The following is a 13,978-nucleotide window of genomic DNA, read 5'->3' on the forward strand; positions in this document are numbered from 1 at the left end:
GGTGCCGACACATCTTTCTAGCTAATTTACACGCTGAAGCTATGTTGCGCTTGGTGACCTCTGACTGTTTCATCCTAACACCGTTGGTGCCGACATGGATAACAATATCCCTATACTCTCTATACTCGCCAGTTTTATCCTTAGGCAGCAGCATATTCAGATGAGCCTTTACGTCGAGGGATGATTCTTTTTAAGTCAAATATTGTGGGTAATGGAGTCGCCAATGACTAGGGTTTTCAATTTGTCAGAGCTAATAGTGGAATGCTTCGGCAGCTCAGACCCCGTAACAGGTGGAGGAGAGGCCGGTTGAAAGATTCTGTCGGCTGAATGAGCGACACCAGTTGAGAATACCGGCAGCATTTCTTTCCAGAAGCCTTGAGAAAGTTGTCCGGCTGTGGGGACCGTGCGAGGGGATTTGTACTATCTGTACTTACTGGTGGCACAGACACGGTTTCATCCTTTCCTACACTGAAATGACCCTTGCTCAACGATTGCATCTGAAGCTGTGCTTGCAACACGGCTATCCTCACCGTAAGGCGATCCTTCGACCGGTAGATTACGAGTACAGCAACTGCAATTGGAAGGCATCATGTTAATGTTACTACTTAGCTTCGGCTGGTGGAGGTCCTGACGAACCATGTCCAGATAAAGCTTTCTGGGGTGAAAAAGGTTGAATGAAAAAAGTAAAGCGAGGAGAAAAGTTAGACGTTGGTAAATCTATCTAGTAAAATGTTAAATGTTTGGCAGATAGCCAATTAGCAACAAGCAGCACAACAGCACGGAGACACACTGTTGCCACAACACAGATGTGGCTCTTTGTTCTAGAATTATAATGACCACATAAGTGGCTTGCTAGTTTTGTTTCAGTACTATTCCAGTGACGTGTGTGTGTGTGTGTGTGTGTGTGTGTGTGTGTGTGTTCCAGCACTGTAACGATGACATCCATAACTGCCAGTCAGACATGAACATAGTGGGGGCGTGGAAGAGGGGCTACACCGGGAAAGACGTGGTGGTCACCATCCTGGATGACGGCATAGAGAGGAACCACCCCGACCTCATTCAGAACTACGTGAGTGTGTACTGTATGTTTGTGGGTGCATGTACAGCGAGTGTACAGAACATTAGGAGCGCCTGCTCTTTCCCAGACATAGATCAGGTGATTCCAGGTGACAGTTATGATCCGTTATTGATTTCAGCTGTTAAATCCAAATCAGTGTAGACAAAAGGGAGGAGACCTGTTAAATAATCATTTTTAAGCCTCGAGACAATTGAGTCATGGATTGTGTGTGTGCCATCCAGAAGATGTGTTAACTGCAACGAAGCTGGCGTTTTCACGCTCAACATTTCCCAGTGTGTTTCAAGAATGGTCCACCACCCAAAGGACATCTATTCAACTTGACTGTGGGAATCTTTGGCGTCAACACGGGCCAGCATCCCTGTGGAATGCTTTCGACACCTTGTAGTGAAGGTGTTCCTAATGTTTTTACACTCAGTGTGTGGGGGGGGGGTTTGGAATGGGGTGTGTGTGTGTGGGTTTTGGAATGGCGTGTGTGTGGTTGTGTGTGTGTGTGTGGGGGGGTGGAATGGGGTGTGTGTGTGTGTGTGTGTGTGTGGGGGGGGGTTGGAATGGGATGTGGGGGTTTTTGGAATGGGGTGTGTGTGTGTGGGGGTTTTGGAATGGGGTTTGGAATTGGGTAGGGGTTTTGGAATGGGGGGTGTGGGGGGGTTTTGGAATGGGGTTTGGAATGGGGTGGGGGTTTTGGAATGGTGTGTGTGTGTGTGGGGGGGGGGGGTTGTAATGGTGTGTGTGTGTGGGGGGGGGTTTGGAATGGTGTGTGTGTGTGGGGGGGTTGGAATGGTGTGTGGGTTTTTTTTGGAATGGGGTGTGTGTGTGTGTGTGGGGGTTTTGGAATGGGGTTTGGAATTGGGTAGGGGTAGGGGTTTTGGAATGGGGGGTGTGGGGGGTTTTGGAATGGGGTTTGGAATGGGGTGGGGGTTTTGGAATGGTGTGTGTGTGTGTGTGTGTGGGGGTTGTAATGGTGTGTGTGTGGGGGGGTTTTGGAATGGTGTGTGTGTGTGGGGGGGGTTGGAATGGTGTGTGGGGTTTTTTGGAATGGGGTGTGTGTGTATGTGGGGGCGGTTGGAATGGGGTGTGGGGTTTTTGGAATGGGGTGTGTGTGTATGTGGGGGCGGTTGGAATGGGGTGTGTGTGTGTGTGGGGGGGGGTTTGGAATGGGGTTTGGAATTGGGTGAGGGTTTTGAAATGGGGTGTGTGGGGGGGGGTTGGAATGGGGTTTGGAATGGTGTGTTGGGGGGTTTGGAATTGTGTGTGTGTGTGGGGGGGGGGGGGGGGTTGGAATGAGGTGGAGGGGTTTTGGAATGGGGTTTGGAATTGGGTGGGGGTTTTGAAATGGGGTGTGTGTGGGGGGGGTTGGAATGGGGTTTGGAATGGGGTGGGGGTTTTGGAATGGGGTGTGTGTGGGGGGGGTGGTTTGGAATGGTGTGTGTGTGAGGGGGGGGGGGGTGCTGGAATGGGGTGTGTGCGTTTTGCATATTCAGCCATTGGCTGATTTCTGCTGCTCGGCCATAAGAACACCATGATGGTGAAGGTATTTCCTCTGTTTCCAGGACAATCAGGCCAGTTATGATGTCAACGGGAATGACATGGACCCCATGCCCCGTTACGATGCCAGCAACGAGAACAAGTAAGATACCGTGTCACAGCATCGCTCTCCACAGTGTGTGTGTGCGCTCGCTATCTGTATAGTTCTGTAGTGGTGTGTGTGTGGAGAACTCGCCTCTGCCTGGGAGCCCTGTGTCCTGCGCCAGTTTGGCTGTCAGAGTGTTTTTGGACCCTCTAGCCAAAATGCCTTGGCAAACCCTCAGTGCTCTGTTGTAGATTGTTTTCTTAAAGAGACAGGAGGTTTAATAGCCCACTGCTTTCTAGACAGATCAGGGCCTGCAATGGCTCACTCCCTCGCTCTCTCTGTCCCCCTCTGACTGGGGTTTGTTGAGAAGTCTGTCACAATAATGGGTACGTTCCAATGTCCATAGTAAGCATACTGCTTAGAATGCATGGCCCAACTCATTGCTTTATTCTAGGCAGTATGCTGCTCGAGGGGATACTGGAACACAGCCATTAGTGTGTACCTGCTACCTAAAGCTTACACACTACACGCTTTTCAGGCAGATTCTGTATCTTTGCACTGTCCCAACTTGTCCAGTCTCCGATATCATACGAACATGGAGGGGAACACCATTTTGTGAGAGGTTTTATGAAAGCTCCCCACTAACTGCTGATGCACTCCAGACGTCCCTCTCCGATACGTTTGCGAGTACACTCGTGTGGTGGTAGGAGTTCCAATTTGCCCCAGCTTTATTTTATGACATGGTACTGATTTGAAGAACGAGGACTCGTCACTTCTGATCCAGACCAACCAAAGAGACCAGAATGGATTGGTTACAGTTCACTCTACCATCCCTTTCTTTTAAACCAGCAGTTTCACAGATGTTCAAAGTAAACGGACACTAAATTTGCATCCGCTGTGTGGTGTGTTACCTTTGTGTGTGTGTGTGTGTTTTTTCCCAGAGGAGAACGAGCTGTTCTTTCCGCTTATTTCCTGTGTGAGGAACGTATCCGCTGCTGAGTTTGAACATTTCCATGTGATAGAATTTCTGCTATAATGTAGAAGTCCACTTCTGTGGGCTGAACCAAGGAATCACCTTCAGGATCGACCCAGTCAGTGTGTTATTCACATTGAACTTTAGTCATCCTACAGACTGTGTGGTTCAGAGTGATGCGGAGCAGGCATGGAACAGAGATGGGCTGAGAGCAGACGACACGAGCTCACACTCCACGCACGTACGCAGAGGAGACGCAGGCAACCGGCAGAACATGGAGCCGTGGGATGCCAAACGGAGCTACAGGATTTGAATGTTCCCTATCTGTCTGCTATAGGGGAAGAGCTGTGTTGTGGAGGGAGGTTCTAGCCAGGTGATGGAATACAGTACAGTGGAAACCATAAGCTAGCGAGGGTGTGTGCGTCTGCCTGCCACGGGTTAGATGCTGGGGTTGCCATGACAGCAGTCAGTGGCGACTCTGGGCCGCTCGGTCCAGATGTTCTCGGCATGAGGGCTGGTCGTGCCGAGCGAGAGAGTTTGCCTCTTCCTCCTCCTAAAAGACACTCTTGTTTGTTTGCTCTGGTCACTGACCCTGGCCGATTGTCGCTTACAGTCTGTGGCGGAATGTTACCCTTGTTTGTTGAGGGCTCGGGGACATGCAAAACATTTGTCTCGTTCACATTGTGAAAATATTTGAGGGCTGTATGTAACCCAGTGCAGCTGCTGCTGCCTCTGACAGCAGGGCCATGTTCGTTACGCACCAAACTGAGGAAAATGGACTATAATACTTTCTCCATTGCCCTTCTGGAAAAGACTCAGACCCTGCTACTGGCTATGAGTAGGCCTGTTCCTCCAGGCCGTAGTTTAAACTAAGTTCTAACTCTACTTAGTTCTCCAGCCATGCGTCTTTTACCGGGAACATGCAGGGTGTCCGATGCTATCCCGACTGTTTGTGCGTTCCTCAGTGTATCTGTTTACATATTTGTGTGAGTTTTATAAATGTGCGCTTGTGGGAGTGTGGAAATGTGGTTCTGTGTTTATGTGCGTAAAGTAAAGTGTCCCTGCTCTCTCTCCAGGCATGGAACACGCTGTGCTGGGGAAGTTGCTGCATCTGCTAACAACTCCCATTGCACTGTGGGAATTGCCTACAACGCACGGATAGGGGGTGAGCATTGGGTTTACGCTATGTATCTGTGCTTGAGTGTGTGATGTAAACTGTGTGCGCCAAATGTACTGTTTTTTTTTATTGTGTGTGTGTGTGTGTGTGTCAGGGGTGCGGATGCTGGACGGTGATGTGACAGACATGGTGGAGGCCAAGTCTCTGAGTCTGCAGCCGCAGCACATTGACATCTACAGCGCCAGTTGGGGTCCTGATGACGACGGAAAGACCGTGGACGGCCCCGCCTCGCTGGCAAGGCAGGCCTTCGAGAACGGCATCCGCCTGGTGCATCCCACACACACACACAGTAGACATGCACATTAAGTATACACACTTATACCCACGATCAAAACACCAATTTGCTCTCAGAAGAAGACTGGTGCAAAGAATACACATTGACTTGGACAAACGCACGCTGTAACTCGGCGGCCAGAGTGTAATCAATGCCTCGGGGGCACTTCTCGACATTTGTATTAAAGCGCTTGGTCTGATTAGCGTATTCATGTGCTGTATCCATATTCATGAGTGTTTTGTGGAGGTGGCTCAAAGGAAGAGCTTAGCCCAGGGGTTAAGTGGAGGGGAGTTGACTTCACAAGGTCGCTTGTGATGATGTCAGAGTGCCCTCTCCATGCTGAGTGAGACGTGCTGCTTACATTTTGATTCTAGAGAAAGTCAAACGATGGTTAGATTTTGGTGGTGGGTTACGTTCACTGACTATTCAAAACATTAGGAACACCCCATTTGCCCTCAGAACAGCTTTGATTCGTCGGGGATTCTACAAAGTGACGAAAGCGTTCCACAGGGATGCTGGCCCATATTGAGTCCAATGCTTTCTTATAGTTGTCAAGTTGGCTGGATGTCCTTTGGGTGAGGGACCATTCTTGATACACAGGGGGAAACTGTTGAAGCGTGGAAAAACCCAGCTGTTCTTGACACTCAAACCGGTGTGCCTGGCACCTACTACCATACCCCCGCTCAAAGGCACTTACATTTTGTATCTAGCCCAGTCACCCTCTGAATGGCACACATACACAATACATTCTTCAATTGTCTCGAGGCTTAAAAATCTTCCCATCTTCTCCTCCCTTTCATCTCCACTGATTTGAAGTGGATTTAACAAAGTAACATCAATAAGGGCGGCAGGTAGCCTAGCGGTTAAGAGTGTTGGGCCGATGACCGAAAGGTCACTGGTTTGAATCCCAGAGCCGACTGGAAAAATCTGTCTGTGCCCTTGAGCAAGGCACTTAAAACCTAATTGATCCTGTAAATCGCTCTGGATAAGAGCGTCTGTTAAAATGTAATAAATGTAAAGAGATCATTGCACTCACCTGGTCAGTTTATGTCATGGAAAGACCAGGCGTTCTTCATGTTTTGTATTCTCAGTGTATGTCTTTGTTGTGCGTGGAAGCTGCAGTCTATTGGACTATTATGACAGATGGTTGGAGGTGTGTGTGTGGCAGCACCGTGGCAGGTTGGCCTCCAGAAAAGGGGATGTGACAGGCTAGTGAGCGGGGAGACTGTGTAACCAGGTGGAAGGGTGGAGAAAATGTGTTAGCCCCCGTATGTTTGAGATATTACTGACCGGTTAGGGAGAGGTTTGTGTTGCTGTTGTTAGGTTAGAGGGTGCAGGTCCCCCAGACCAGCCCCCACGCTCTCTTTGGAAACTTGAGCTAATTTTCTCGTAAACGTTTTTTTGGTTGTCTTTTTATTTTTTTGTTCTGTCTTTGTCGGTCGGTCTCTTGCTTCAATAATTCATCATCTCCCTACCTGCTCTCTCGCTCTGTCTCTCTGTTTGTCACACTCCCTCTGTATCTCTCCCCTCCTTTCTCACACAGCTTCTCTTTTTCGCTCTCTCCTTTTTTTTCCTCCCTCCCCTCCCTCCCTTCAAAGCTGGTCCCAGTTTTCCCGTCAGCATTTCGTCCTGTCAGAAGCCCCTCTGAGTGAGGAGAGAATCAATCTCTTATCACAGGCTGACAGAGGCCTTTTTGAAGTGCTTTCCTCCACCTTTTATCCCCTCTGTGTGTGTGGATGTGTTTGAGTGACAGTCAGAGCTCACAGAGCAGTCGGCTCCCTCCAGTTTCTCTGCCAATCATACACCAATAAAAACCCATATAAATAGAATTTTGGCATTTTGGCATCATTGACATTATTTGATTCGGGATGCCCGCTCAAGTAATTGTATTTCTATGTAAATATCTCTGTTTACTGAAGCTGTGTGATAGTGCTGCGTGCACCTGTTATTACCATTACAGCATCAATGGGCGGAAGAACCGTTGTTCCCATGGGCAGGAAATCCCGCCTCTGATCTAATTGACAATGGTTTGATTTCCTGCCAGGGAAGGAAGGGGCGTGGCTCCATCTTTGTGTGGGCGTCAGGGAATGGCGGGCGGAGCCGGGACCACTGCTCCTGTGACGGCTACACCAACAGCATCTACACTATCTCCATCTCCAGCACCGCCGAGAGCGGACGCAAGCCCTGGTACCTGGAGGAGTGCTCCTCCACCCTAACCACCACCTACAGTAGCGGAGAGAACTACGACCGCAAGATAGTAAGTCTGTGTGTTTGACTGACCCTCCATTCTTACCACAACATACAGCAGCAGAGGGATGAGCGAACTACGACTTTCTGATAGTTGAGGTGTGTGTGTGTGTGTTGTGTGTGTGAGAGAGAGCTCTTGTGGCCCACACTGGAAGACCTTCAGTCCGTCCTTGTATCGGCTGTGAGGGTCTATAGCAGGATGGGATTGTATCAACACCGCCAAGACAGAGCTAGCTCTCCACCCACCATGCCTGTCTTCACCAGTGAACACATCACTGGCAATAGTCCCGTCATTCAAATACCTGGGCAGCAGCGTCAACCTCTATTCTAAACAGGATTAAGCATCAGTTGCCTTTGGGAAAGTCAGACGCAGGGTCTTCCAAAACGAGGATCTCCACCTCCACACAAGTCGCCGTCTATCAAGCCGTCTGCATCCCCACTCTTCTTTACAGCTGTGAAGTCTGAGTCACTTCGTCGCCACAACAAGCGTCTCGAGCGACTCCACATAAGATGCCTGCAGCGCATCCTGGGAATCACCTGGCTTTGTCCAACTGCAAAAGTATGGAGGCCACGGTCACTCAAACACCGACTGCTGGCTTGGGCATGTCATTAGAATGTCTTGTGGAGCGCTTGTTTGCAGAAGATCTTGTACGGCCGGCGGTCTGTAGGGGGGCAGATGCAGCGCTACAAGGACCAGCTGAAGAAGTGCACCATCAAACCCACAGACCTGGAGGATGCCGCTGCCCACCGTTCCACCTGGCGGCAGCTCTGCCAGAGCGGTGTTCAGAGGAGGAGAGGAGCACAAAGAAACAGTCAAAACCGCTCAGGAGACATAACCATACATGCCCTCGCCAACACGGACTGCGCATGCCCTGCTTGCGATAAAGTTTGTGGATCTCGGATTGGACTCGACAGTCACCCAAAAACTTCACTGTGAACTCAGAAGTGGAAGTCGTCATGGGATATGATGGACTAACGTAACGTGTGTGAGAGCGAGAGAGAGCACTAATGTGCTAATTGTGCTTTGTCATTTAGGCCGACTAGATGGCACACGAACACGTAACTGATTCCTGTGTGGACAAACAAGCTTTGGTTGTTTTTAAAGCACATGGCTTTTGAACCCAAGGCTGGGTGAATGAGGTCAGTGTGTCGGTGTCAAGCTGTGTGTCCTGGGCTAACCCCCTCCTACTCTCCACCGCTGGCATTGGGGCAGACAGTCAGACAGACAGTGACTGTTGTCCCAGCTTGTCTGGCAGTGTTTTGCCACATTCCCAATAGAGGTTCTAGAGACCAAGCAGAGAAAGAGGGAGAGAGAGCAGTCCCTAAGAACCAGCCAGGCCAGCGCTGCCCTCCAGACTCACGCAGAATAATGACCAGCACCTCAACACACAGTTATGCACACAAAGTCCTACTCCAGGGCCCGTATTTGTAAAGCGTATCAGGGTAGGAGTGCTGATCTAGGATCAGGTCCCCCCCCCCTATGCATATACATCTTATTTATTGTGATCTAAAAGGCAAATCGATCCTAGATCAGCACTACTACTCTGAGACGCTTAATGAATACACCCCAGATCCTCTACCAGCAGGACCCAGCTTTCTCAATCAGGCCTCCCTCCATCACTGTGACCCAGATACAAGCTGGTTTCCCCATTCTAAGCCCTTTGGTGTCTTCAGTCCAACAACCAGGATATGTTGGCGTCTATAGATGGTCTTCCAGCTCTGAAGTGACCGGACGGTTGGTCAGCAAGGGATCCCTTTGATGGCTTTTATTGTGACTGACTGGATTTGGTGCAAAACGCTAAGCTCTCTCCTGCCCTTGATAAACTAAGTCCATGCAACAGATTTTTTTTTTTTTTTTTTTGCACCTACAATTTTTATTTGTTTTATTTGAATACTGTTATTATAATTACCTCCCTTTTTTTCTCCCCAATTTCGGGATTACGATCTTGTCTCATCGATGCAACTCCCGAACGGGCTCGGGAGAGGCGAAAGTAGAGTCATGTGTCATACACTGTTTTGCCAAATCGCGCGTCTTAACACTCGCCCGCTCACCTTTGTCTGTACACTATGCCTTGAAGCTATGCTATCGTGCCCAGAAACCTGCTCCTTTTACACTCTGTTCCGAATGTGCTAGACGGCCATTTCGTATAGCATTTAGCCGTACTCTTATCCTACTTCTCCTCTGTTCCTCTGGTGATGTAGAGGTTAATCCAGGTCCTGCAGTGCCTAGCTCCACTCCCACCCTCAGGTGCTCTCATTTTGTTGACTTCCCTAACTGTAAAAGCCTTGGTTTCATGCATGTTAACATTAGAAGCCTACTCCCTAAGTTTGTTTTACTCACTGCTTTAGCACACTCTGCCAACCTGGATGTCTGAATCCTGGCTTTGGAAAACCACCATAAACGCCATTGCTAACTAACATTTATCACCAAGATAGAACTGCCAAAGGGGGCGGTGTTGCAATCTACTGCAAAGAGAGCCTACAGAGTTGTGTATTACTATACAATTCTGTACACAAAGAATTCAAGCTTCTACTTCTAAAAACTCAACTTTCCAGAAACAAGTCTCTCACTGTTGCTGCTTGCTATAGACCTCCTTCTGCCCCCAGCTGTGCTCTCAATGCCATATGTGAATTGATTGCCCCCCCCCCCCCCCATCTATCCTCTGAGCTTGTGCTACTAGGTGACCTAAACTGGGACTTGCTTAACACCCCGGTCATCCGACAATCCAAGCTTGATGCCCTCAATCTCACACAAATTATCAATGAACCTACCGGGTACAACTCCAAATCCGTAAACACAGGCACCCTCATAGATGTCATCCTAACTAACTCGCCCTCCAAATAAACCTCTGTTGTTTTCAATCAAGATCTCAGCGATCACTGCCTTCATTGCCTGCATCCGCGATGGGTCTACGACCACCCCTCACCACTGTCAAACGCTCGCTAAAACATTTTTAAGAGCAGGCCTTTCTAATCGACCTGGCCGGGATATCCTGGAATGACATTGACCTCATCCCGTCAGTTGATGATGCTTGGCTATTCTTTAAAAGTGCCTTCCTCACCATCTTAAATAAGCATTTGAACTAGGAATAGATAGGTCTGGAGTGAACCAAGGACTATATCTGCCCTTGACCAGCACAAAAACATCCTGTGGCGTTCTGCATTAGCATCGAACAGCCCCCGTGAAATGCAACTTTTCAGGGAAGTTAGGAACAAATATACACAGGCAGTTAGGAAAGCTAAGGCAAGCTTTTTCAAACAGAAATTTGCATCCTGTAGTACTAACTCAAAGTTCTGGGACACTGTAAGGTCCATGGAGAATAAGAGCATCTCCTCCCAGCTGCCCACTGCTCTGAGGCTAGGAAACACTGTCACCACCGATAAATCCACTATAATTGAGAATTTCAATAAGCATTTCTCTACGGCTGGCCATGCTTTCCACCTGGCTACCCCTACCCCGGTCAACTGCCCGGCACCCTCCACAGCAAACCTCCAAAGCCCCCACCATTTCTGCTTCATCCAAATCCAGATAGCTGCTGTTCTGAAAAATCTGGACCCCTAGAAATCAGCCGGGCAAGACAATCTGGACCCTCTTTCTAAAATGATCTGCCAAAATTGTTGCAACCCCTATTACTAGCCTGTTCAATCTCTCTTTTGTATCGTCTGAGATTCCCAAAGATTGGAAAGCTGCCGCGGTCATCCCCCTCTTCAAAGGGGGCGACACTCTAGACCCAAACTGCTACAGACCTATATCTATCCTACCCTGTCTTTCTAAGGTCTTCGAAAGCGGAGTTAACGACCATTTTGAATCCCACCGTACCTTCTCTGCTATGCAATCTGGTTTCAGAGCTGGTCATGGGTGCACCTCAGCCACGCTCAAGGTTCTAAACGTTATCATAACCGCCATAGAAAATAATACAAGTAAAGCCCCCACCCCACTGTGCAGCCGTATTCATCGAACTGGCCAAGGCTTTCGACTCTGTCAATCACCACATTCTTATTGGCAGACTCGACAGCCTTGGTTTCTCAAACGATTGCCTCGTCTGGTTTTCCAACTACTTCTCAGACATAGTTTAGTGTGTCAAATCGGAGGGCCTATTGTCCAGACCTATGGGGGTGCCACAGGGTTCAATCCTCGGGCCGACTCTTCTCTGTATACATCAATGATGTTGCTCTTGCTGCTGGTGATTCTCTGATACACCTCTACGCAGACGACACCATTCTGTGTACTTCTGGCCCCTCTTTGGACACTGTGTTAACTAACCTCCAGTCGAGCTTCAATGCCTTACAACTCTCCTTCCGTGGCCTCCAACTGCTCTTAAATGCAAGTAAAACTAAATGCATGCTATTCAACCGATCACTGCCCGCACCGGCTCGCCTGTCCAGCATCACTACTCTGGATGGCTCTGACTTAGAATATGTGGACAACTACAAATACCAAGGTGTCTGAGACTGTAAACTCTCCTTCCAGACTAATTTTAAGCATCTCCAATCCAAAATGAAATCTAGAATCAGCTTTCTATATCGCAACAAAACATCCTTCACTCATGCTGCCAAACATACCCTTGTAAAACTGACCATCCTACCGATCCTCGGCTTCGGTGATGTCATCTATAAAATAGCCTCCAACACTCTACTCAACAGACTGGATGCAGTCTATCACAGTGCCATCTGTTTTTTTCACCAAAACCCCATACACTTACCAACCATCGCGGCCTGTACGCTCTCGTTGGTTGGCCCTCGCTTCCTACTCGTTGCCAAACCCACTGGCTACAGGTCATCTACAAGTCTCTGCTCGGTAAAGCCCTGCCTTATCTCAGCTCACTGGTCACCATAGCAGCACACACTCGTAGCACACGCTCCAGCAGGTATATCTCACTGGTCATCCCCAAAGCTAATTCCTCCTTTGGTCGTCTTTCCTTCCAGTTCTTTGCGCCAATGACTGGAACAAACGGCAAAATTCTCTGAAGCTGGAGACTCATATCTCCCTCACGAGCTTTAAGCACCAGCTGTCAGACAAGCTCACAGATCACTGCACCTGTACATAGCCCATTTGTACCTACCTCACCCCCATACTGTACTTATTTATTTATCTTGCTCCTTTGCACCCCAGTATCTCTACTTGCACATTCATCTTCTGCACATCTACCATTCCAGTGTTTAATTGCCATATTGTAATTACTTCGCCACCATGGCCTATTTATTGCCCTCACTCCCTTATCTTACCTCATTTGCACTTTGTTTTATTTTGTTCTACTGTATATTTTACTATGTTTTGTTTATTCCATGTGTAACTCTATGTTGTTGTTTGTGCCGCACTGCTTTGCTTTATCTTGGCCAGGTCGCAGTTGCAAATGAGAACTTGTTCTCAACCAGCCTACCTGGTTAAATAAAGGTAAAATAAAAAATGACCCAGAAGCCAGCTGCACCAATGTGTCGGAAGAAACACTGTTCAACTAATGACCGAAGTCAGCCTGCAGGCACTTGGCCGCCCCCCCGCCTCCCAAACCCTCCCATAACCTGTACGACGCTGGGCCAATTCTGCGATAAAACAATGGGACTCCCGGTCACGGCCGGTAATGACACCCCAGGCTGTAGTGACGCCGCAACACACTTAGATCGCTGCGCCACTCAGAAGGCACCTGCAAAAAAATATTTCCCTGCTTTCCCTGTGGTCCTCTGGCTGGGAAATGATTTCCTGGCTACCTTCGGGAACAGCAGGGTAGTGTGTGTGTGTCATCTCTAGCAAGGCAGCGTATCAAAGCTGGAATGTGTGCAGTCTCAGGTGTGCCTCAATCTCCCCCTGATCCCTGCCTCCCGTCTCTTTCCATCCCCTCTTCTCCCTCCCGCTGTAGATCACCACAGATCTGCGGCAGCGCTGCACAGACAGCCACACAGGGACCTCGGCGTCTGCTCCTATGGCAGCTGGGATCATCGCACTGGCCCTGGAGGCTAAGTAAGCTCATTAACCTTAACTCAGGGATTCACACGACTCTGCCTGTGCACTGCAGTTAGTTCAGTTCACCCAGCCAGTCAATCAATCCCACTGCTCACATTGCTTATCACAGTTCTCTCCCATTTTTTTCCCGCTCTTTCTTTCTCTGCTGCACCCCTCCACCCTCTCGCTCTCTCACACACACACACACACACACACACACCACACACACACACACACACACACACACACACACACACACACACACACTCGTCAAGCGGATCAGATTGGCCACAACTCTTTGAGTGCTGCTGATGGTATCAGCGGTTAGCTGGCCGACTTTGATAAACATATTTTCGAGAGGGGCTGAGAGCAGGTCTGCTCTGTCATTTGAAAGCCAGCTTATCTTCCCCCCCCTCCGCCTCATATTACACCCGTATGTTTATACCATAATTACACTTCAGTCAGAACATGAGAGGAGACTCTCCGACATCAGCAGGGTTTGATGTCGGATCTGTGGGGACCAAACGAGCTGTGGGAACAGTTTGTGTGTGTGTGTGTGCGTTAGTTATCCGGCAGCGTTCAAATGATTTTAGATGGCCTAGTTAATGCACAACATTAATGACAATGAAACATTTATAGAATGTGAATTATGGATGGAGTGGTGAACATTGGTTGGTTTTAATTGGCAATAAATCAGTTGTCACGGATGGTAATTGGATTT

The 13,978-nt window shown here is 48.8% G+C and overlaps 1 protein-coding gene across 4 annotated transcripts in view; it reads left to right on the forward strand.

Annotated features, from left to right (window-relative positions):
* LOC135514324 (proprotein convertase subtilisin/kexin type 5-like) overlaps positions 1 to 13,978 on the forward strand; it is a 42,656-nt gene that overhangs the window by 11,672 nt on the left and 17,006 nt on the right. For all 4 annotated transcript variants that reach the window (XM_064937726.1, XM_064937724.1, XM_064937725.1 and 1 more), the window contains exons 4-9: positions 926 to 1,069; positions 2,629 to 2,705; positions 4,698 to 4,786; positions 4,893 to 5,065; positions 7,117 to 7,329; positions 13,175 to 13,275. In XM_064937726.1, coding sequence (XP_064793798.1) covers positions 926 to 1,069; positions 2,629 to 2,705; positions 4,698 to 4,786; positions 4,893 to 5,065; positions 7,117 to 7,329; positions 13,175 to 13,275 — 797 coding nt within the window. The remainder of the gene's footprint in view (positions 1 to 925; positions 1,070 to 2,628; positions 2,706 to 4,697; positions 4,787 to 4,892; positions 5,066 to 7,116; positions 7,330 to 13,174; positions 13,276 to 13,978) is intronic.

This window comes from Oncorhynchus masou, chromosome 25, assembly GCF_036934945.1.
Source record: "Oncorhynchus masou masou isolate Uvic2021 chromosome 25, UVic_Omas_1.1, whole genome shotgun sequence".
NCBI lineage: Eukaryota > Metazoa > Chordata > Actinopteri > Salmoniformes > Salmonidae > Oncorhynchus > Oncorhynchus masou.